Raw genomic sequence first — 25006 nt, 5'->3', positions numbered from 1 at the left:
GGAGTGCTTTTTGGGTTATTTGTGAAGATTTTAGTGAAAGGGTAACTGTGAGAGTAGGGGTGTAAACCAAATCTACCCCCTATCTAACGTCAACTACGATTTGAAATGAAGGAATAGGGTTTATTCATACAGGTTTAAAGGAGATAAGCTTGAACTAGCCATAGGCTTGTGAGGGTTTGCATCTGGAAGAATCTGCATGGGTTAATTAACCTCATATGGGTGCTTGCTTTTGGGATTTCCATCTTCTGTTATCTCAGTTAACTTTTTCCATGTCTTCACCAAGCAGTAACTCTCGGCCAAGCATATGCTACATTTTCCCTCCTAGCTTCCAGCTTTTGGAGGGAGCAAATGAATACTTAGATTAAGATCATCACTCTTCAGTCAGAAGCACGTACTTCCTGACAGCATAGCAGTTCATCAGTTTACTAGCAAGCCTCACAAGCCAGAACACATCCAGCTGTTTCTACAGAAAAGATACTATAAATGAGCAATTCCAGTAGAGGAGGACTTCTGTGGAAGACAGAACAGTTTGCTCTTGGCTGTGGTTTCCTGCATAAGAGTGCAAATGCTTTAACAAAGCTTTGTACAATGGTGAAACAGCATAATCAGGGAGAAAAATCAATTTGGGTCTGTCACTTTTGTGGCAGGTGACTGTTCATTTAGAAGACTGTGAGGTGGTAAATAATTCAGTAAAATTCCTGCTTTTTTATTTTCTTTAAATGGACATTGGGATGTGGAGGAAATAGTGACTCAGTTTATTCTTCAGGCACAGTCATGTTGGTGGCCTCTTCAGGAAAACGTAGTGGTGATGCCTGATGCACATCCATATCGATCTGTGCTGTCCTACTGGTTACTCAGGATCTTTGTGAGATATGTAGGTCTGAGCTCTAGCTGCTGGTGGTTTTGCAGTGTGTTCTTATAAGTGGGAAGTTGTTGGAGAGATGAGCAAAGCCAACATGAGGAAACCTCAGAAAACTTGTGGACTGGGAGAATGTAACTTCCCTTCTTTCCCTCACTGTGACTCCAGATATGGCAGCTGAGCTGGGGTGTAATATCCCACTCCAATAGTTTGACTATAGGAACATGCTGTCTGCAGCCAGTGCATCCTTCAGTCTGGTTGTGGAGCCGGGGCTGGAGGCCAAACTGTGCTCATTCATGTTTTGGAAACAGGAAACCCCCAGATCTAACCAAGGAAAGCTGTCTGACACGGCTGTGTGATGGTTTCAAACCCTGTTCACCACGTATTCTTTTAACGTGCAGCAGGGTTCTCTAGAACTCTGCAGTGGGTAAATGCTGTGTTGCTGTCATGTATTTTAGTGTGGGTATTGGGGGTTTGAACATCCTCTGGTCGACACTGTGTGAACAACTGCAAAAATGCTCAGGTAGGTAGCAGGGATGTCAGGCTTTGTGAGTAGGAGTTCAGCAGCATTGGCTCACATACAGTGGTCATACTTGGTGGTAAGTGATAAGTGATGGAAACGAAAGGACAAAAAGTTGTCATATAAACAACAGCCTGAAGGAAGAGTGTATTACCAGCATCTTCAGCTTTAGATCAGTTTTGTAGATTGCCTGCATTTTTGCTTTTGGTCATTGCAGTAACAGCAATTGCTTTGGGGGGAAAAGAGACTTTGAGCAGGAATCAAATTCATTGACGTATATTTCAGGAAAGCTTTGTGTTTGCTCAAAGAAAACTGCACTTGTGTGGTGCCCTACCGTGTTCTCACACCTGCACTTTTGCCCTCGATGTAAACTCCCTGGCAGCTCCCTGAACAGCTCCTGCTGAGGCTCAGGGGCTTGCAGGAGCAGCAGAAGCCTCTCCGTGTGTCCCTGCTGCCCTCTGCCGCCTGTTTGCTGCCTTGTCTGCAGCCTCTGCCAGCCTCAGGGCAGAGGCTTCAGTTGCATTGGGCACTTTAATACATGTGTGTAGGTATGTATTCATCTAAGATGTTTGGCAGAGAAAATATCTTTCTGCCATTGAAAACAGCTGTTGCTGGATAGTCCTGGTTCTTCTTAGCAAGTTCATGTCTTTCCCTGTGTTGGCTTGTTACACATTTGTAATGAAGGCAGTAATTGCACTTGGCTGTGTGAAGGTGAGGAATGGTTCTGCTCTAAGACTGGTGTGACTTCACTTTTTTCTAAACCTTGCAGATACTCTTCTGAACTCTCACTCACTGCATACTCTTTTAGGGACGTGTTTCCTTTGGTTCTACTTAGTCAGATTTTTCTCACTCTTTATTTACCTTCATAATATTATCTGTTAACTTCTACTCCTTTCTGTTTTTTTCTTCACCTTTTGCCTCTCCCATTGTTTTTCAGCTGTCTGTGTCTTTATGTATCCAAGCCAAGGGAGGAAAGAACTGTAGAGCAGGATCTTGACTTGGTAGAACTGAGAGATGCTCCAAATATATCCCTCTCCTGATCAGTGTTGCAGTGTCCTCTCCTAGGGGCTCACTGACCATCAGCTTTCTTGGAATCTGGTTTATTTGCTTCTCAATTATGCTTCTTGGGGTACAGGCCACCATGGCCATACAGTAGAGACTGCCTAAGGAGACAGGAAGGTGTGCTTGGAGAGTGGCAATGGGTACATCGTGCCTCATGGCAGATTGCGTGGGTCCTCCCCTATTTACAGCTGCAACTAATGAACCAAACACTGTGAATGTGTGTGGATACCAACCCAATGCCAACATTTTGCTTTTTGTGCACTTTGTGTAGTGTTCTTGTTACTAATAACCCAGGAACATAATGGTAATGGTGAGGAGTTTGTGACTTGTGTAGTTTTAATACTGTAAATGGTAACAAAGCAAAATGCGTTTCGTTTTTGAAATGTGCATATCTGGGCAACGCTGCTCAGTTGTGCAGGAGCAAAAATTACGGTACATTTTATTTGGCTTTGACAAAATATTAAGCACTCTAAGCCACCAGTTCCAAATATTGTTAGTTTGTTGGTGCGTTTGGTAGCTTTATGGCCTCCTTGAGTGCATTTCTGTGAAGCTCACGACTCCCAGCTCTGTGTGCTTTGAACTGGGAGGAGGTGGAGCCCATTTCTACTTGTTCCTCCACTTCGCTTTGGCAGAGGGATGCCTGATGTTTGTGTGATTTGATCTAACAAATTCTGAAATGTCACAGTCTCTTCTGGTCCTGGGATGCTCTGGCTGTGCCTGTTATTATCTGTAGGACCAACCAGCTCCACAGGACAGCTTCATTGTGACACTGAGCAGCAAGATGGCGTCACAGCTGCAGGGAGGTGTTGCCTTCCTTCTGTTGACAAACTCCACTATACTACTGCGAAAAAAAAACACAGATATTTTGGAGTGCATTTAAGGGTGAGAAGCTCCTCATGCTTCTAAATTCCATACTTTCAGGCTTGGAGTGTATGTTTACTTCTGTTACACGCTGTGGTTATGAGAAATACATTTCTCAGATGTGATGTCAGCTGGTGAGTCTCTGTCGTTCTCTTTATTGTTTTTCCTCAGTTGCATTGCTCTAACAGATTTTTTTTCTCTCTTTACTGCACAGTTTTGCATTTTCTAGATTTTTACAAGTTCTTTGTACCCTGGCAGTCCTATTGCATTTCTTCCTCTCGGGTTTGATTGTTTCCTGCTGCTACGCTGTGGTTTTGTTCTCATTTCTTTTCTTTCGTGATCCAGACAGTAGAGTGTGGGAAGTGACTGCACAAAGGGAGCAGTGCAGGTTGCAGGAGTGCAGAAGGGGCTGTCTGCTTGCTGTCTGAATCCCATCATCTCTGCTCAAAGGGCAGGCATGAGACAGCACTGTGCCTTCACAGCCCACAAAGCCAAATGTATCCTAGGCTTCATCCAAAGCTGTGGCCAGCAGGGAAGGGAGGTGATTCTGCCCCTCTACTCTGCTGTGAGACCTCAGTACAGGAGGGAGGTGGACCTGTTGGAGCTCATCCAGAGGAGGGCCACAAAAATGACCCAAGGGATGGAACATATCCACTATGAGGACAAGCTGAGAGATGGGCAGCCTGGAGGAGAGAAGGCTCCAGAGAGACCTGAGAGCTGCCTCACAGAACCTAAAGGGGCTGAAAGAAAGCAAATGGAGAGAAAAGGGGACAGGATAGCACACATTTCCTTCTTTAAGCACCAACACACCTGCTGTACACCTGCACCAGCCATAGCTCTGGGCTGTCTCCTGCCCAGCTCTGCGGTGGTGGCAGTGCTGGATGGCTTTGCACAAGACTTAGGGGTTTGTCGGCTTGCACAGAATAAATCCATTGTTTGGAAAGCAAATGCTCAGAGCAATTAGGCTGAATCACTCCCTGCAAACACACTGATTAATTTAAATTCTCTCTGTTTTCAGGGTATCTGCAATTAGATCATTAGCTCTTCAGATTTATTAATTATTCAGATGTATTAGGCAACTTTTCACACTTCTTTTTGAAAGGCTTAATCATGACTAATTTACAAACGCTGTGGATTTGAATGGCTTCAGTACTCATTTTTGATGTTTTCTGGGTTCTGCATGGCTCTGCATACAGCAGCTCGTGCTGCAGTGCTTTGTGCTGCTGCGATGAATCCAGTTTCTGTAAGGATTATTTTTTTAACTATCATTTGGAAATATCCTTAATTTTACCTTTTTTTTTTTTTTTTTTTCTTCACGTACAGATCTGCATGCATTCTTCTCATATGTTGTTAAGTTTTTTTGGTTTAATTTCCCCTGGAGTGTATTGGTGGTGCTTGTTTTCGAGAAATGTTTTGTTTCCGTCTGGTCACTTAAAATTTGCTGTGCATGAAACTTTCTAAAATTATCTGGATTTCCTGTTTTCAGATTACATTTTTTTTTTTTTCTTCCTGATTTCCCCTTTAAGTCTTGATCTCAGCTATTTCACTACAAGGACAGTGGTTCTCCATTTAAAGAGTGTGTTCCATTATAAAACATCTTTTACTACTTGTTGTAAATAACTCCAGTAATTCTATTTCTAGGAAGATTATAAGAAATCCATTCTTTATGTGCATATAAAATAAATCCTTCATTTCCTTCTGAAGATGCAAATGTAGGATTTTAACCAGAACTTGAAATGGTCTGGATAATGTTTCACACTGTTTTTGCTTTGAGCTTTCAGGATTTTAATGCAACTAAGTGGTAACTTTATTTATGTAACAAAACTTGTTTCATATGCTATATTTCCAGTAAGTTTACTGCTGTAAAATGGAGTGTGGTTTGAAATCATATGGGATCTGATGTTATTTTTTTTTTTTTCTAATTATGGATCAAAGGTGTATACTGTTAATATGGCTGATGTGGCACATCTCTTGCTGGCTGCTAGAGGGCAGCAGTATCCATTTAAAAACGCCATTAACAGTTTCTTGTGCCGCTGAACCTTGTCCTGCTGCTGTGTCTCAGCCACTTTGGCTCACAGAATTTGCCCAGGTTTTAGCTGGGGCTTGCTGTGCCTGCACTTGTGTCTTTGTAGTTGTAGTGGGAGATAAGAGAGGCAAAAGAATGGAGGTGAGCATCCCTTTTGATATGTTCATGTGCAAAAATAGGTCTAGCTGGTAGAATGATCAGCTGGTTGTTGTTTGGAAGTCATCCTTTTATTTTTTCTTTTTTCTGCTAACTGTCTTGGTTGCCTTTGCTGGGGGGGTCACTTCTCAAAAGTTTTTTTTTTTAATGGCCTGGCTTCTTCAGAGTATCTTGAGCACCTGTTTTGTCTAATAGAAAGCTAAAACATCCTCCTTTTAGATCAGTTTAGATCAGTTCATCTCATAAATCACCATGCACTGATTTGAAAAGCTTTACTGTTTGGATAGACTGTAGATTGTCCTTAATTAATAGCATTTAATAGATGCAAATATCTGTCTGATCTTGAATCCAGAAGGGTTCAAACCTTGAGCTCAGCTGCAGTTGACAGTAATTTGCAGCCTGTGCTATTCATCCCATCAGGTATGGCTACCCCACCTGCCCCGCTTTTCATCCCCTGTCTGTTTTTACCCTGCGCTGAACACCCTGAAAGCAATCTGGGGCGTATTAAAGACCACCAGAAGTAAGCGCAGTGACCCAGGGAGATACAGCAGCATTGCCAACACTATGTGAGGGAAACCCTGAAAGCCTCGAAGAGGGCTGCAGTGCCTTACCCACTCCATCCAGCCTTCCTGCCTAACTCGATCAGCCCAAAGAAATGCCACCGAGCCCCGGTATGTGTCCAGCTGCCACGTCAGAGGTTGAGGTCCATCTGCCTGCTGGCACAGAGGTGCCATTCTGTCATTTGTAGGATGTCGGAGCCGCTCTCCCGCACTGCTGGCCCCTCTCCCCTGCCTGCCTAGTTGAGACGTTACCCCTCTGACAGCCCGACAGCCAAGCGTTGCCGAAACCCATGCCCGCTCACAATTATTTTCCCTAACAATTAACACCGCACTAACTTGACACCTTTCCCTTGTTTGGCTTTTGTAAGCCATCATCCCTTTTTCTATTAATTCCAGGCATTAATATTTTCTTTTGCGCAAGTGCCGCCATTCACCCGTGAAACAGTTTGAACATTATGTAGCTGTCAAGAGAGCGAGGGATTACCCAGTGTGCCTTGCCGGAGTAAGTGACACCACTGAGGCCCAGGTTTGAGATGTTTATTTTGAGAGTAAGCTGACAAGCATGAAGGCCTGATCCCAGTGTGGCAATCTTATTTAATTAAAGGCCTCTTTTTTTTATTACAGCTTTTTTCCCCACTGTTTTATATATATTTATATATATATATATATATATATATATATATATATATGTATTTGTATGTATTCTTTTTCCTCTTATGTGTGTTTTTAAAAAGAAAGACTGCTAAAGCCTAATTCACATGAACAGCACCAGACAGCCCTTCCCCCTCTTTTTATTTCCCTTTATTAATGATCTGGAAAGCTTTCAGAGCAATAATGCAATTAGGATGCTTACTTAGATATGGTCCTCTTGCTTCCCATCCTTGGAGAAAGGGCTTGGAGTTTCGTGCTGGCAGATATAGAACTTGCTGGCTCTTTGCTTTCTTCAGCTCCTCTTTTTGTCTTTTTAGGCTTTGCCCTCTCTCATGGGTTTTCTGTGCCAAAACCAGTTGAGTTACAGCCACAGACCTCCTTCAATCCTGTTCATGCTTTAATTTCATCAACTGCTTTCCTTATCTAAGCTGGTTACTATTTTGTGGACAGGATAGGCTCCGGACGTCATTATTACTGTTATTGTTTTTGAGCGTGCAGTTTCTTCCTACCCATCTTTTCTTTTCCTTTTAAAGCAGAACAGAGTTGGGATCTTGGGAGCTGGGAGAAGCTAACACCCCAGAGCTCAGTGATGTCATTTCTCAACCCGTAAATCCTCTGAGGGCCATTACCCACATAGCGGAGCTGTGTTTTATCTTACTATTTCCATTCATTGTGTAAAGCGTGCTGTTTCTAAGCCGTGTGCTTTATGTGGAACTTCAATCATAGTTTTGATAGGTATCCGAGTGGAAGGTCTACTCCTAACCCACTAAAACCAATGAGAAGCTGACCTCTGACTTCCCTGGCCTTTAGATCAGCCCTTTGCTGCTATCCTGTCTCAGAGGAGAAGGAAAAGAAGTTTGTATTTGTGTGTGATGTTTTTCCCAACAGAAAAGTTGATTTCAGCAGTTACTATTTAAAAAAAGAATTGTTTGTGGGTAGTATTTGAAATCCAATCAGTATTTTCTTTCTGTGAATGAAACACCCCTTACGTGCAGAACTGGACAGGGCTCTGTGATTTATCACTTTTGAAGTGAAAGCAAAATAAAAACTTTCTATAATTCTTAAAAATAACTCTGTATATTCCCAGACATACCATTCTTCTTGGTATTTACTATTTGTTTCCAGATAGTATCGTAGGATCATTAGGGTTGGAAAAGCCCACTAAAATCATCAGGTTCAACCATCCACTCGTTCCCACCATGCCCACTGCGTCCCTGAGTGCCAAAATAGATGCTCTTGCTTAGCTATTTTTTCTCAAGGCTGCATCTTTCTTCACATAGCATTGATCATATCTTCTCATTCATCACTGGTAGCTCTTTGGTGACCTGGGAGGACACGTTGAGATTATTTTTGAAGCTGTGAAGTCTGAAGTTGTGCTGGTAGCATTGCTTTGAAATGAAGTGTTTGTGGTGGTGGCTGCACTGGCAGCTTGCAGTGCCCGGTGCAGATGCATCTGTTGGGTTAGCTGATATGGAACTGTTAGCAGGGGAATGGAATTCTAAATGTGAAGTACAGTGCAGGCAAAAAACATTACAGATAAGCAGCACTTGGGATCGGTTAATTGTAAATGATGCTACGCCTCAATTTTATTCTTTCGCTTATTGGCAATTGTGATTTTTTGTAGTCTGTGTGCCTTACTAAATCAATCATCTAGTTAAATATTTTCCATAGTGATTGGTGTTAGTGCAGAAACCATTGGTTTAATAATAATAATACAGTTTCCCTCTTCTCTTTTTTTCTCTGACAGCTGCAAGTCTGTCTATCGCTGCCGAGTGGCACGAGCCTCATGGTCTGTCTATGGACATCTGCTCCATAAAAATATGGGACATTGTGGCCATGGCAGGATGTGCTGCTTGGATTAAAAAACGTGTTACCTGAGTATTGTTGGTTTTCTTTACAGAATCTGTTCTCCATGTGATTCTATCCTGAGCTGGTGAATAATGTCAATATTTTTTTCAGCAGAACTTCAAGTTTGGATTTAAGCAAATGGGAGAATGACACCAGTGATGAAATCCTGATGGGTGTTTTAGCTATTGTTACTGGTGTCCTTGGCACTCCTATCCAGAGTTATAATGCCTTTTAGTTTTGGTCTGGCTATTTATTGTTTCAGGATCACATTTTCTCTTTTACTGTCTGTGTTCCTAATTGGCCTGTAAATATTTCTTCATTCTTGTTTGCTCTTTACTCAAAATACTAACAAAGATACTGAAGAATAATTAACACTCCATAAGAATAATAAGGAAGAGATCAAATAAACTGTGAAGATGTTGCTGTCTGCTCTCAGAGAACTTTCTGGTGATGTTCAATTGATTTCCTGTACAAAGTAGAAATTTCTATATATGCGTGTGAATGCATATTAAAAGACTATTTATTGTTGTTGTTAGGTATGGTTTTAGTAAATTATATTTTCAGATTGTGGGTTTACACAGGGGCAGTGCTGATCTATTTCCTTATAATTATCACAGGTACTAGTGACCCGTATGTGAAATTCAAGCTGAATGGGAAAACTCTATACAAAAGTAAGGTAGTCTACAAGAACCTAAACCCAGTTTGGGATGAGACTGTCGTGCTGCCTGTACAGACCCTCGATCAAAAACTCTGGGTCAAGGTAAGTCTTGGTTTTTAATTCTGTGTAAGATACACAAATATCCTTCTAAGCCAATTGTTTTCTGCTGTGAAAACCTAGTGATTATTTTATTCACATAGTAGCATTGTGTAAAACATGATCTGGTTTAAGGGTTTCAGCAATTTCAAATTAAAATGCACGTATGTCTTTTCCAGATTTCACTTGAACGTTTTGCTTTCGTTCACTGAAAATTCAAGTTGAAATGAAATTCCTTGAGTGGATATATTTAAGACTACAGAGCTCAATTCTGCTGTAACTTACCTTGCTTGGGCAAACTCGGTGAAATCAATAGTGGTTTCATACGCTCATTTTAAGAGTGCAATTTGGCTGGATTGAACAGAGTTATTGCCTGGGATGCAACCGTGACAAGTAGCAAAGCCTTTTCTCATTATGAGTACCATTACAGTTACCAGAACTGCAGGCTACCAGTTGTGAGCACTAATTGCTAAAACATCTGTAGCAAGAACTACCTGATGTTGTGCAGCGTTTCATCATAGAGCATAAAGGAACAGGCACAGTCTGTAGCAGCACACATCTTTGTTTACATAACATTAAGATGATACTTTGAAAACGCTGTTTAAATATTTAGCTAAAAATACAAATTAAAGCAGGGAAATGTAAAATTAGCCCTGAATTATATTTCAGCTTTGATCTGAAAAGCCTTAAAATATCTGTTCTTCTATCAGCTGGATAAGACTGCCTTGTGATGTGAACATTCTAAACATCAATTTTGTTTTGTTACCAGGTGTACGATCGAGACTTAACCTCTTCTGACTTCATGGGTTCGGCATTTGTAGTGCTCACTGAACTTGAACTCAATAGGTAACATGATTATTTAATTAATGTTGTTATTGCACTTGAGAGGGACGTGATAAAACAGTGAAATGCTATAGCTTGGAATTTATCTGTTTGTGGAAACATTTTCCGATTGAAGGGTGAGGAACATGTTTCAAAAATGAGAAATTAGCTTCAGCTAAATCCTGAATAGGTGTGGTTTTATCTGGCATCATGTACTGGATTGCAGTTCTACCTGGATGGAGCCCTGGACAGAAGAAGCTGCTGTTTTTGTACCTAGAAATAAGAACGAGTTTCTATATGCAGGGATTACTTTTTCTAGCTGCGCCAGAATAATTTGTGGAGGTGGATTTATGGCAGAAGAAAGGGGGTAGAAAGCTGAGAACCCCTTATGAGCCCCCTGTAGAGCAGGGTGCATTTTTCTGCAGATTATTTGACTGGGGAGTGGTTTGCCTTGCTGCCGGCAAGCTCCCCCAGTTCCATCCTCCCCCTGCAGCCACCCAGCCCTGCTGCATCCGCATCTGGCCCTGATTTAGTGCAGAGGCAAAGCCCTTCGCTTTTGTCTACTGCTGCTTGGTCTGAATGTGAAGCTGGAAGCCAGGAATTCAAGTTTTATTTCTCTCTTTTATACTCGCTCACTGTGTGACTTCTTTTTTTCCTTTTTTTTTTTTTTTTTTTTTTTTTTTTTTTTTTTGAGAAAATGAGTTCTCCCTGTGCGGGTGTATTATAGCTCCCATGGCTGTTGTTTGTGTGTTTCCAGAAACATTAATGAATTTATCTGTCAGATAGTGCCACCAAGTAAATGTCAGCATTACCGTTTTCAGAGAGGGAACTGAGTCACAGAGGGAGATCAAATGCACATGGAGGTAAGGTAGAATACGTATCCCGAGTCAAATCTCAGCCATTAATATTAGAAAATTCACTTGGATAAGTTTTTGTCACTCTTCTTACCTGAGAAATGGAGGCAGGAGTAACTTATTTCAGCTTGTACCCACATCTGAAGAAATGCAGGTAACGTAATAACATCATGATAGGACGTGCTATTAAAAGGGTTGTGCGTTTTGTCGGGACTGTCAGCGAACCCTTCGGACTTCCTGCTTTCATATTTAAACTCAATATTGGGAATTCAGACAAGAGGCTGAAATTTGCACAGCTCAGAGTGACCTTTAGGAATGAACTCGAGTTAACCGAAGACAACAAATCCACATATTTTCTTTTTTCTTTTTTTTCTTTTTATTCTTTTGCTTGTAGAACTACTGAACAGGTTTTAAAACTGGAGGATCCCAACAGTTTAGAAGATGACATGGGAGTGATTGTATTAAACTTGAGTCTAGCAGTCAAGCAAGGAGACTTCAAGAGAAATGTAAGTGGCTTAGGAAATTAAATTTATAGCTGAAATGTGTTGAGGTGGGGGGGGGGGGAGGGGGGAAGGACCTGACCTAATCTGATTTACTTCGAAATGCCACCTTTATTTTCATCTTCAGAGAACTCTATATTGAAATCGATATCGATGATGGCTTTAGGGAAAAAAAAAAAACAACAAAAGAAAAGACAACAAACAACTCCATACTTAACTGAGTAATAGATGCTTAGACATCTGTAGCTGAATACTTTTGTCTTGTAGTTGTGAAGTGCACTGTGTCAATGCTCTCCATGTATCATGTGCATGTTATCTTCCACTCTTGCAATTGCTATTCCAGAGCATGCTGTTCTCTGATTTCCATCAAAGAGCTTAGATTTTAACACCGAGAAAGAACCCTATGTTTTGAATGCAATTCTTTTCTCTTACACTACAGTTCATGGGGGGGGGAAAAAAAAACAACAACAACAAAAACCAAGCAAAGAAAAACATCTGAAAGTAGAGATTTAAAATCAAGATTAAACTGCTCCAATGCAGCAGGAAGAACACACTGGCTGAGAGGAAGAGATTTCTCATAACAACTGATTTTGCTACACAGAATCACAGAATCACGAGGTTGGAAACTACCTGCAAGATCATCTAGTCCAACCACCCTCCCATTCCTATTAGTACCACAAGCTACTAAACCCTATCTCATAGCTACTGCTACTGAGTTTCTTGACTCGAGTTCACTTGAACTTGGTTCCTGATGCTGAAATATGGTGCAGCTTTGATGTTAAAAAGACAAAAAAAACAAAACAAAACAAAACAACAAAAAAACTGGGCAGATATTGTGAACAGCTCAAAGCTGATGATAGTTTTGAAATTTCATGTTGTACGTATGTTGAATTTGTTGTTGTTTTAAAGTTCTAAGATTACTACCAGTGTTGGATACAGTGTGCTATATTGGTGAACTCATGTTTCTCCTGTCCACAGAGCAGCTTTGCAAGTGGTGGGGATAAGACACACTTTGGTATTTTCTTAGCTCTGGTTTTCAAGCTAGCCTAGTTTTAAATATGAAACAGAAATATAAATACAAAAATCTTTCTACAGTCTTCTGTATAGTCTAGTATGGAAGTTGCTGTTTACAGCACACTGAATTACAGGTATGAAATTACAGTCTAAACGGGATTAGTTACAGAAATGTAAGTGTTTCAAAGCGTTTGAAAGCAAAATGAGGAAAAGTTGACATGGGATGCCTGCTTTTCAGTAATTATCTTTCAGATTGTTGCCTTTTTTAAAAAACATGAAATTCTCTGTTAATTTTATGATAATTGTACATTTACTTCTACTTTGGTATGTGATTATTTAAAGACTTAATGACGTCAAAGCGCTGCTGCTGTATTTGTATGCCTGTGTTATAAGACAGTGGCTTCAATCCGAGATGTGAATTCCCCAGTGAGCTTGTACAAGACAGTGTTGTTGGCAAGTGTCACTGGGTTAAAGGAAGGGGTGAAGCAGAAACATAGCATCTTTTGGAAAAAAGTAATTTAGCCACAAGAACCTTTGGAATTCTTCTGGGATTTTTAGGAAGACATGGAATAAAGTGGACTTAGCCAATGAGACAGAAAATACGTTGGTTTCAAGTAGAGGCTTTTGGTACTCTAGGGTGCTTAGTTAACATTCAGAGTGCGGATGATAGAAGAGTTGGTGCACACTGTAATTTTTTTTAAAGATGATGTTTTAAGCCCTCGTATTTCAAATGCAAATTGCTCAGCCATTTCCACTGGAATCAGAATAGTGAAATGGCTCTGTCCACATTAGCACTTAACAGCAAGATGATTCTTTTTTTTTTTTTTTCTTTTTTAAATTAGCTTACTGTAGAACCAGATGGCACCAAAAGTATAAGCCATGTTTCTTACTAATGGCTCTCTGTCCCTCAGATTATTTTTCCTGATTTTTTTTTTTAAGTCCTCTTATTTTTGGTGCAATGCAGGTATTTTGAGTTTTCGGTGGTGCCATGAAGGAGGAAGGTAAATTAATGCAGTAGTAGATCCAAGCCCTTCTCGTTAATGAGCTTTTCCAGTAAGTTTTATAAGCTGATGTTTGAATTACTTTACTGAACAACTTTCCCCATTTTACTCCTTTGTTTCTCCTCTCTGGGTTCTCTTTGGTACAATGCTGGGGACTCCCGAGTAGAGATGGTCAAGTCGGAAGAAGAGATCTTCATCCAAGGTAATTCATACTTTTTCTTTTCAAAAAGGTCTATTCCCCAAATCTTTGTGCTCTCCTCTGTAACAAATTGAAAAGCATCATAACTTTGGAAGTCTAGGTGCAGCCTAAGTGTGGTAGTTGCCATTCCCTTTGCTTTTTTAATTTTTCAGTGTGATGAGAAATTACTTTGGTTTTCTTGCAGTATGTTCTATGGTCGCACCTATCAGCAAATGAGAGTAAGGCCTCATTTGGCAAAGTAATGTAGAAGGAGTCTGAACTATCTGAAAATGGGAGTAAATTCATCCTGGACAGGTTTTAAACTCTGCTCCTTTTTGTGCAGAATAGCCAAACTTCTGTCTTGGTCACTGTCGTGTGTTTTTTTTCTACTGTATGCTGTATCTCATTGCATTTTGAACAATCTTTTTTATACACACACTTTTTTAGACCTTCAGCTATAAGCCATATTGTCAGGTCTGACACTTCTCAAGACTCCAGCTTGTGCCGAGGCATCTTTTTATATAAAATTGAGATGCTAAGGCATGGGACCAAGTTGCGAGAGATGCAAGTGATGTTTAAACGAGGAGGGGGGAAAGCTGCAACCTTGTGCTCTATTCATTTACAGTCACTAGAGGGTAGGAGAGCTTCAGTTCTTCCAAGCGAAGACATAGTTCATGCTCCAGTGTGATCTCTAAAGAAAAAGCTCTGTGACCATCCAAAGGCACTAAAAATATTTCCCGACATGCAGTGGCAAAATCTGACAAAGCAGTATTTCCTAGTTTATTGATTCTGCTACTGCACTAAAACACTAGTACTGTACATCAATAACCATCTTTAGTTAGGAAACTCTGGGCTGTGGAAGCAGTACTAGCAGTTTGTGGCAGAACATAAAGGCAAGAAAGAAAAATGGTGTGCGTGGGGAATATAGGTGTCTAGGGAAGGCACAAGAGGTTATGGAAGAATGGCCAGAGAGTATGATGGGGTAGAAAACAATGTTGCTGGACGAGATAAAGATACAGCAATAAGGGGGGCAGGGGAAATGGGAAGAGCTCTGTAATGCATGCACAAACTCATCTCCTTTTTGGCTCCTGAGCTGACTCCGGTTGGTTGTCGCAGGAATGAAGGCCATATACTTTCCATTTGAGCAGCTGAACTGAGACAGATCTAAATTTCATCTCTTCAGGTTTAAGCAAATAGAAGTTTTCTATTAGGAATGGTTTTCTTGACTTCATTAGAAGTGAACTATAGCTGACCTATATTGTAATATTTAGCTTTTCTTTTCCTAAAAAAAAAAAATGCAAGGAAAATGACTTACTGCGAGGATGGGCAAAAATGAATATATCTCATTTTTTTTCTTCCCTTACATGAGAAAAATTGAGCTATATTCTGTTTTGGCTGTTTTGTGTTATCTCAGTGCACTTAGCAGATTTGGAACATGATTATTTTAAATGAATTGTTACATTATCTGTGGGGTTCCTGCTGGCTTCACCCCAGATGTGTAGTACCTCTGTTGGTAGTATTAATGCCCAATGTGACTGTGTCAGACAGGTGAAGGGACTCACCTGGGCTGTTGTAGATGCTGCATACTTTTCATGTTTGTTGTCCACATTCCCTTGTTTTTCCAGGGAAAAAAAGCTGCATTTCAGACAACAATAGAAACAGCAGCAGGATGAGTTAATCCAGTCTAGCTACAGTAGTTTCACATTCGTTACGAATATTATGCAGGAAGGATTTCAGCGACTGAATATTGTCTTTTAAATCATTTTGGTGCAAGAGCTGTTAAATTGGATGATTTAGCTATCTGTTGATTACACAGTATATATCCTTCACTGCTGCTAGAGGGAATCATTGCACATTTGGGCAGCACCCCAAGACATGGGCAGCACATCCAGAGCCCTCATTTTTCATGGGAGCTGAGAACTGCATTGTCCTCTGCAGGAGCTGTCTCCAAGAGTGCAGCTTTCTTCTTTCTCATGGAGAGTGGCGTTGCAAAGGGAAGGGGATGCTGTTAAGTAGCACTAACACATGAGCTCATGTCTGAGTATTGGCAAGTTCTACCGTCTTTTATGATTTTATTTCTATTTTCTGGAGCTATCTGGGGTGCAGGAGTTGGTAACCGTCTCTGCCAGAGTCTGATGTGGTGATGCTCAGTAGCCTTGTTTGTCCCGGGTGGTTTGAGTCTTGCCCCAAGAGCCCCGTGTGCTATTTCCAGCATTTGTACAGCTGAGTAACCTTTAAGTGTTGAACATCTCTGAAGCAAATAAGCAGGTTTGCTTGGGGTGGATTGACCTGCAGCCGTTCAGTCCTGAAACAAAAGCGACGCAATTGCCACCTTGATAGCCGAAGCTGATTGAATAAATTGGTTGAAAGGCTGACCGGACCCAAGCGCTTCTCGGCGTCTCATTGCAGGGGAAAATCCCTCGCTCTGCTTTTTCTGCGTGGGCTGTTAGGTTTCATTTTGGCCTGCCTCATTCTATTTGCCTTTCTCCCACAATACCCCGTGGGCAGCGGCGTGCTCGGAGCGTTCTGCGGAGCGCAGGGACTCGGCTGCCACGGGGTCACGCATCGTGGCGGCAATCTCGTGTCGCTTCACTTGCAATTCTCACTGCCCTCTCCTCTATCCCAGGGGGAGACTGCCTTTGCAAAATGGTTTCCCTGCCTAATGAGGAGAGGTCCAAAGAGTCTTCTATTTGCGTGTTGTTGTTTTCTCAAACGGCAAATTATGTGGCCCAGTTTCTACGTTGACCTCTTCACAGGGATTGCAGCAGGCTTTCTGTTGTCCTGTCTCATCCTTTTAAATGAAAGATGTGAGAGATGGGCTCACTTCACACTTGGCCACCTCGCCGTGTCATTTAAATGTACAATTTTTCTGCATCTCTTTATTGCTTCAAAAACAAATTTGAACTTTGGGCGTGTGTGTGTGTCAGGAAAAGAGACAGATTTGAAAGAACTCCCGATACACCAGAGGGGATTCACTGGGTGCCTACAGAGGGACATTATATCCAATGGTTTTCACAGGCAGACTCAAGCTCCTAAAGGGTTTTGTGAAGCTGTGGGTCAATGAGTCCTCTCTTTCTCCTCCAAAACTCACTCTCACTCATCTCTAATGTTAGTCTCTGTGAAGGCAGTGTGGCTCACCTGCTTGTTCTCATCCAGCTTTCTTCCTGAAACCAAGACCAGAAAGCAGCAGAAAACTGGAAGCTGGTGCGAGAAGCTTCTCTACTCATTTTTTAAATCAGCAACTAAATTTTGGAAATGGTACTGTCAGCACTGATGGTTTTTTCCTGTTCAGAGATGTGGTTTTTTTCCAGGAAGAAAGTGTATGGAAAAGAACCACCTTTGTTCTTCATTTGACAGGGTCCTGCTCCATGACAAGGCTTCAGAAAATATTACTGCTTACCTGATGTTTTGCAGTCCCTAAATCTGCAATAAACATGAGTGCTTAGACTTGAAATCCTCTGCGTGTTTTTGGGCTTGTTTTCTTTTACAGTACAGCTTTCTTGGATGTTCTTGTGCTCATTTTCTTTGTCATGTTTGTGTGGGAAACATTTTGTTTCACTTCTTACCCATTTTTACAGCATCGAGCTGCTCATAAAGATGACTTTTATGGTGTCGCTGGTTATTTGCAAGCCAACACCCACATTAGATGCATGTATGAATATTTTTTTAATGCGTGGAGAGCTCAGGTGAAGTCAGAGCTCTTGAGACGACCCCACAAATTCTGATCTCAGGGCCAGAAGCTTAATTTCTGAATGATGAATGCTGGATTGGGGGGGGTGGGGGAAGTGAACTTGTCCAATATCTTGTGCTTGGGACACCTGCCAACTGCCATCATAAAGCATGTGTTGCCTAATTTTCAGCTCTCTAGTCAAACCTTAGCTGCAGCCAACTTTTCTGTACCTCGGCAAAGCACCTTGATTTTGGTTTGGGATGTAGCCAGAGTGTGAACTGGCTGACTGCAGCATTTGGAGGGAAAATGCAGCAGGAAGCCTGAAGCCTGGCAAGTGGTTGGGGAGCGCAGCTGAAAAGAGCAGGGTTCAGAGACAGGAGGAGCTGGAGCACCCATATGAAGAGGCGTCTGCAGCTTTGGAGGCAGCAGGGAAGGAAAGAGCTGAATAGCTAAAAATGTTTTCTAATTATCACTGAGCAAGCCACCTATGCTGGGTGGCATGCAGGGGCTTTGATTTTCCTGGTGTGAAGGCAGATTAGTGTAGTGATGGTTAGGGGAATTTGAAGTGGGTTTTGTACTGCTTGTTTTGCTTTAACTTTGGTGGACTAATGGAGGCTAATGACTGCAGTGCTCTGTGCTCTGTTCTGTAATAGTTTTGCAAACTCGGAGCGAGGCTGTGAAGTTTAATCAATTAACTCTGTGTAAATCTGTTTGAAATAAGTATACGTGGGGTATCAGAGAGGAGCTGGGACTTTTGAAATAAATAATACAGTATGGATTTCTTTTCACCTGGGAGACATTTTCTGTAGTACAGCTTTCCCCAGGCAACATTAAAATTGACTCATTGATGGTTCAGGTCCTTGGGTGTACCACGTTTGGCTTTCCCTGAACATGCTTTCTTCCAGAAAATGGAGAGGAAACTGAGACATTGCCTGTTAGGCCAGGATTTCGATCAGATCAGGGTGGTCAGAGGAATAGCGTGCCAACTGTGTGGGAATGCTGAGGAGGGAGCTGCAGAGAAAGCACAGTTCAGGCCTTCGGTGTTCACATAGGAAATATGGGGCACGGGAGACTTCTCAGACCTGCTAAGCCATGGTTAAGGGCAGGAAACCCAAAGCATTGCTGATGTGATTGGGCCCCGAGGGAAGCAGCCTTCCTGGGGCATCATGTGCTCCATTTAGAAGGAGGATTACAGGGACAATTGCTGTACTGCGGAAGCAGACAACATTGCTGAGATGGTGCAGATCAGCACCGTATTCTGAACCAGCTGAAAACGTTTTGGCTCCTCTAAAAGTGCGGTGCTTTAAAGTGATGTTTGATCTTGTCCAGAAAATAGTCAGGTCCTGTTTGCACAGCTTGTGGCCAACATACTCCACTCCTGAGCTGGACTCAGCACCCCAGCACAGAATGCTTTGCAGCTGCCCAGCCATGCAGTAGGGCTGCACAAGGCTGTTTGCTCAGGGTCAGTTGTTTTGGGAGGTCAGAGTTGAAGCATTGCAATGTGCTCTGATAGTACTGAGCTGCAGGTGCTGATGTTTCCTGGGAATGGTTTGAGTACCTCCCAGCTCTCCTTTGATCTATCAAACTAGGGGCTGAGAAGGCAGGATTATATTTTAGACCGAATTTGGGTAGGAGGACCCCCACCCCCCAGCACTGAGTGACTCCCTAAAATACCTGACTAGCTAAAAAATGAAAAGAATCCAAATTTGATTTGCAAACTCAGTGATAACAACTCTTTCCGTGTTCGGTCTGGAAGCTTTGAAGAGAATGGGATGCTTTGTTTTTAAAAGAAATTGTAATGTGAATTATAAACTTTGTCTTTTTTTTTTTTTTTTTTTTTTTTTTTTGTGGCCTAACATCAAATACCTCTTCCTCCTCCGAGGAAGGATGGGGGGGGGGGGGTTGGGGGGGGAGGGAAAATCCTTGGTCTGCAAGCAGCAAGTACATCACATCAAACATGACTATGTTAAATACTAAAATGTTCAAAGTACAACTGAGATAGATAAAGGCTTTGATGGGAAGTGGATATTTCCCAGGGACATTACAAGCAATAATCCAGATGTTATGGTGTAATGCAACGAGTGTCCATGGATAGATCGGGAGCTCAAGCCAAGCAGCGCCTGCTGTAGGCCTTAGCCCTCCACTCCCATGCTGTTACGCCATATGGAAGCAATCTCCAGGCCCCTTTAATAGCCAGCTTTGGATTCCATTTTCACAGGGCTCATAGAGCTAAGTGGAGCTGTTTTATGGACAAGTTAGATAGAAGCTTTTCCAAGATAAACATCCAATTCGAAATTAGGACATACCAAGCTGCAAAATTATTTTAGGGCATATTTCATGGAAGCACTGCCATTTTTCTAAGGCGATTGCCAGACTGCAGAATGCCCTTTGATCCCTTGTGGACATTACTCCCTTTTTTATAAAAAGGATTTTGAAATAGTTGCAGTGTTTAGGGAGGAATATATCTGCCGGGTCTTTGAAGTATGTCCATGGGAACAGTCATGCTTTAGTTTTTTGGCCTAAAAGACAAACTTAAAAAAAAAAAAAAAAGAAAAAAAAAAAAGAAAAAAATTACATTGCAGCTGGATTTATGAATCAAAATCTCATTTTCTTTTCAAAGGTAGGAATTTTTCTCCAGTGTGCCAGGAAAGCCAAACAGGGTATTTAAATAGGAGTATATTAATATGCTTGTGGGATCCAAAGAGTTGGGTATTTTAAAATAAGAAGCGAGTAAAAATTTGTGAGTTCACCACCCGTGATTTAAGAATTTTGTAGCTGGGTAATTGATCCATAAAAAGTAATCTTCTGACATCAGGTGCTTTTTCAATCGTTTTATTTAGCAACAACATTTCTTACTTGCTTTTAAAGCCAACACGTCCTGCTTTAAAGTGACTTGTGAAATCTCCTCTGTCCGTCTCCCACCTGTATATGATATGATTGAAGCTCCAAAGTGTGGCGAGTTAAAAGTTGCTTCCCAAGAATAAAATATGGTAGGGCTTTTACTGCGAGAAGAGGATAGCCTTGAATTTTAACGTTTCCAGCTCTCACTCTTACTCCCTCCAAATAAAGGCCTATTTAATCATCCTCTGTCCAATAAAATACTGCCAGTTAGCAAACTGTTAGTGCAGCCGTGCTATGTAAGAGGAAATCGTGAAGGTAACAAATGTGCCTACTAGGTAACCATAACTCCTGATAAAGAGCCCAGTCGTGTCAGTGCTTTTCAGCAGGCGTCAGTGCTTTTGGTTCCTGAGCTGTGTTTCTGGAAGCTGTAGCTCCCAAGGTCTGCAGGTAAAGAGCTAACACGGAGGGCACACAATGAGTGGTGGAAGATGTGGCTTCAGTTCTTCACCTGGCTATAGGTTGTGTATGGCTGTAGGCTGCCTCACAGGAAGGCACATACCTGGATTTTATGGGTGTAGCTGGAGACGTTTGCTTTCATTTCTTCCCTCTTCGTGTCTGTCCCTTCTTCACATCACTCTCCTGAGTCTTTCCCTAAGACGAGGTAACAGATTGCTCTACTGTTTTTGAAGCTCAGCCAGGTTTGCTGGTGTTGACCTCTCTGGTAGTTTAACTAAATGTGCTGAAATGCTGTTTTGATGTGGATTATGGTCCCTTCACAAAGGGGGACACAAAGCTGTAGCATGGAGTAGGCAGAAAACCCTTAGTTTTTTTGCGCCCTCAGTTCCTTGCTTGCTGCGAGGAACTGCTGGTACCTCTCTTACTTCTGATGATTTCACTGTCAGCGTGTGCATAAGCACCTGGCTTAGGGTGTATAACTGTTTTGTGTCTCCAACTTGCTTTTCAGTCAAGTTTCATGCGGAGCGTGCGGCTCTCTGACTCTTTGTGCAAGAACCAGCTGTGGAATGGACAGGTCACCATCACACTCCTGGAAGGGAGGAACATCCCCTTAGAGGGCTTGGCAGAGGCTTTTATTCTCCTGAAACTGGGAGATCAAAGATACAAGAGTAAGGTAAGTACTCAGAATTTCCTCCAGTTTGGAACTATCCTTGAATTTTTCTTTTTTTATATAAGTGAGATCAAAAGCAGGAGACCGGTTCAAAGATGTTTATTGATGTTTACTATATACAGCAATGCAGAAATAAGGAAATTGGGAGCGTTGTATCTATTTTTGTGCATTTAACACGCTCATCATATTGATGGATGCCCAGCGTTAATGTGAAATGAAACAAGGTTACATGCATCGCACATGTTCCTTCTCTTCTGCCAATACAGAAGTCAGGTTTGCAATGTTAGGTATGCTGGGAAAGCAGACCTGAAATGGTTCCTGCTGAAGGGGAATGTTTTGGGTTTGTTTTTTTTAAGTGCTTTTCTTGAGAAATGTTACCTTTTACAGAAAGGGGGGGAAAAAAAAAGAAAGGAAAAAGCCCACCACCAAACCATAGAACACCTGGAACATTCCAGAGTTTCGCTTTACGATTTTGTTCTTTTAGGCTGTATTTACCTGCATAAAGTACCATTTCACAGAAAACACAGAAATGAGTAGGGTTCCCAAAGATGCATGTTTCATCTCCAAGGTCTAATAAGGAAATAAACAGTAATTAAAATACTATTCTCTTGAGAAAGCAAAAGCTCCTCACATCATGAGCTGGAAATGTTGAGGGAGGAGGAAACAAACAAAATCCCTCCCGTACAAAATGAGCAGAGCAAGTTCACAGAACAGAGCGTTCAGATGTAGACTGAAACCTGCACTCTCGTCCCCTACAAAAGACCTCAACCAAGGCCACGATATGATGATTTTATTTTGAAAAGCAGCTTTGAAAAGTTACAAATGGTTTAGTTATTCTAGAATAAATACACAGTATTCTAGCTAAGATCCCTTTTTATGTTTCTCTTTATGGTCCATAGCTTGTGTTATGAATCTGAATGACTCTCCATTGTTTGCAGTCACAGAAAATTGAAAAGTTTAAAAGCGGGAGTTCAGGCCAATGTTGCCTGCACTGAATTAATTGCTTAGTACTTCTGTCTGGAGTCCAGCGAGAGTTGGGGACCGCAGCTTTAACGCTGCAGAAGGAATTCAAATTGTCTGTACTTCATGTTCTTTCCTGGAGTTTATTTAACTTATGAAGTACAATCTCATGGTCCAGAAAAGCAGCCAGGGTGGAGGAAATCTCAGTCATGGTCCAGCTAATCCTATCTCCTGTTCTCTCAGTGGCCATGCTGATGGTGGTTAGTGTAGTGTGATATGAATTGCAAGTGATTTAAGTCTCAATTTGGTGAATACTTGCATTCTCAGAGTAACCTGAAAGTGTGAGAGATAGCCCCGAACCAGAAGGACAATTTATAGATACCAAATGAGCGGCATGTTAATATTACCGAAGCTGTTTCTTCATTGCTAATATCTTAATGTTAAAGAGTGAAGAATAGTAGCTTGAATTTCTGAATTAATTCAAACCTGCTTTAAGGTGATCATCTTCATAAGGCAAATTCCTGATTTCTTCTGGCATGAGTGATGTTGACTGATGACTGTGGTTCAGTGAGAGTGGAACTGGAGGGATCCACCTTGCAATTCCTCAGCCATTCATTATACTGCATTTGAATAGCTAGCATGAGGAAGAACTATGAGGCTCTGTTTGATGGACTGTGAAGCTTTACTTTGAATGATCTTAGCATTTGTCTGGCTTTGTTGTAGAAGAAATATATGTGCTTGATTGTGGAAATATGTGCCATTTAAGAAAAGTAAATATTATAACTGCATGTTTTCTAGACACTGTGTAAGAGTGCAAATCCTCAGTGGAGGGAACAGTTTGATTTTCACTACTTCTCTGACAGGAAGGATATGTTGGACATTGAGGTCTGGAGAAAGGATAACAAAAAGCACGAGGAGCTTTTGGGAACGTAAGTTCTTTTTTGGAGGGGGGTTAAATGCGAAAGCTGATGTAATTTATATTACATTCATTTATATTTAGATTGGTACCCCAACTTATTGCACAATCTCTTGCATCATTTGCAGGGGTGACCTCTCAGGTAATGTCTCTCTCCTTACTGATACCAGGTTTTGTCCTGCTGCAGTATTACGTTATAACTTCGAATTCCCAATCTCAAGTCACACTAGCAGCAGACATTTTGTGGGCTGGTTAGTTGAACCTTTCATTTTAATTTCTTAGTAGAAATGGAATATGGCTCCTACTGTTAAGTCCTAATCTTTTTTTTTTGTCTGTCTAATTCCATCCATTTCTGTACAGTACTAGCACAGTCTTAGTTCCCTAGAGATAACTTCAACTTTCTTCCTATTGCCCTCATCTCTTCTTTTGCCTCCCCAGACTGCATCCATACAGCTGGATCAGTGCTCCAGCCTCTAAATTCTCAGGGTCAGGGGTGCCATCTGCAGTTGTTTGCATTCTTACCTGTCGATTATTTCACAACTTGCTGACTAAATACCAGTAACTAATAAGAACATCCTCTTGCTTTAAGTATTAAAATAGTTTGAAACTATTCACTGAGAAGAACAATCCCCTTTGGCTCTACAAATGTTTGTGGTTTTGCAGAGCAGGAAATGCTTTCTGGCTGAATGCTGTTGTTCATCACATGGAGAAATGGCTGGAGATGAATTTGTTCCTTCAGTTCTCACAGTTACTTTTATTACTTCTGATATTTTCTGTTTAGAGTTAAGAAATGTAGCAGTGTTTGTGGCCTGCCTCTGTTCAGTCAGTCTCCTTGATCAGGAGGAATTTCTCCTTATATTCTTCCCCTTCTTTTTTTTCTTTTTCAGGCAGGTGTTCAGCATGGCAAAAAGTGATCAGCTTATTCTATAAGCAGTGGCGTTATTAAGGATTTCAGCAAGGGGAAAGCTTGTGTCTGTCAGATTTACCTGAAAGTTATTTTTGCTGTCAGTGGAAAGGAAATATTGCTGTTGCCTTAAGCGCAGTGATTTCACTGTAGCACCAAAACAGGGAAAAAAATATGCGAGATTTAGCAATGGCATGTGTAGGTGAATACCAAATGCGTAATGACCAGCCTTGTTTGCACAGTGTAGAAACTTTTGAAACCCCATAAATATTTTTTTAATCTGTGGTTCAAGTGCAGTCTAATCTGGAAAAGGTTTTCCTAGGGAAGAAAGCATTATCAGTGCCGTGTTTATTGTCACCGTGACTTCCAAGTTGAGTTTTGAATTCTCTGGATTTCACGACTTTGCTGTAAGGAAAGAATCTAAGTGAAATATCCGTGGGTGTATGCAGTCATTACCTACAGCATTACGTCCCAACTGCTTTCACCTATTTTCATAATTTTAAGGAAAAAGCAAAATTGGCTGGATCTTAATAATTCTGTGGTTAACTTGTGGAATTCATTATGTTCTCTCAGGGCTGTGTAGGTTGGACTGTTGGTTTGATGTTAAAATAATGAGTTGTCACATGCTGCTGAACTTCTGTGGAATAAAGACTTCTGTTCGTTCCATTAGGCGCACAATTTCATGTAGTTTGAATGCTTTAAGCCCCTGGAACGTCTCTCCCAGGCATAATTTGGTTTAAAGGTAAAATATTCTTGAAACAGAGCCTGAAGTGCCCATGAAGCTTATAGAACATATAGAATAAGAAATGCATTGGACCTTCGGTACTAAACGCTAACACCTGGGGCATTTATCTGCTTCTGAATTAGCGAAGTTGTGATTTCATGTCACCCTTCTCCTATTGTGCAATGAACCCTCACTGTCA

At 41.4% G+C, this 25006-nt stretch overlaps 1 protein-coding gene across 9 annotated transcripts in view; it reads left to right on the top strand.

Moving 5' to 3' along the window:
- The window catches only part of MCTP2 (multiple C2 and transmembrane domain containing 2), a 126805-nt gene that overhangs the window by 34669 nt on the left and 67130 nt on the right, over positions 1 to 25006 (top strand). For 7 of the 9 annotated variants that reach the window (XR_008203869.1, XR_008203871.1, XR_008203870.1 and 4 more), the window contains exons 6-11: positions 9161 to 9303; positions 10067 to 10143; positions 11368 to 11479; positions 13655 to 13690; positions 21142 to 21306; positions 23062 to 23192. Coding sequence is in view for 6 of the 9 variants with exons in the window: in XM_052672327.1 (XP_052528287.1) it covers positions 9161 to 9303; positions 10067 to 10143; positions 11368 to 11479; positions 13655 to 13690; positions 21142 to 21306; positions 23062 to 23192 (664 nt within the window). In the remaining 3 variants the exon portion in view is untranslated. Of the gene's footprint in view, positions 1 to 9160; positions 9304 to 10066; positions 10144 to 11367; positions 11480 to 13654; positions 13691 to 20507; positions 20617 to 21141; positions 21307 to 23061; positions 23193 to 25006 lie in introns of those variants that run through there. The other 2 variants (XM_052672331.1, XM_052672332.1) reach the window with 2 other exon arrangements.

This window comes from Tympanuchus pallidicinctus, unplaced genomic scaffold, assembly GCF_026119805.1.
Source record: "Tympanuchus pallidicinctus isolate F22 unplaced genomic scaffold, pur_lepc_1.0 scaffold12, whole genome shotgun sequence".
Lineage (NCBI taxonomy): Eukaryota > Metazoa > Chordata > Aves > Galliformes > Phasianidae > Tympanuchus > Tympanuchus pallidicinctus.
This window is presented reverse-complemented; position numbering and strand designations above follow the sequence as displayed.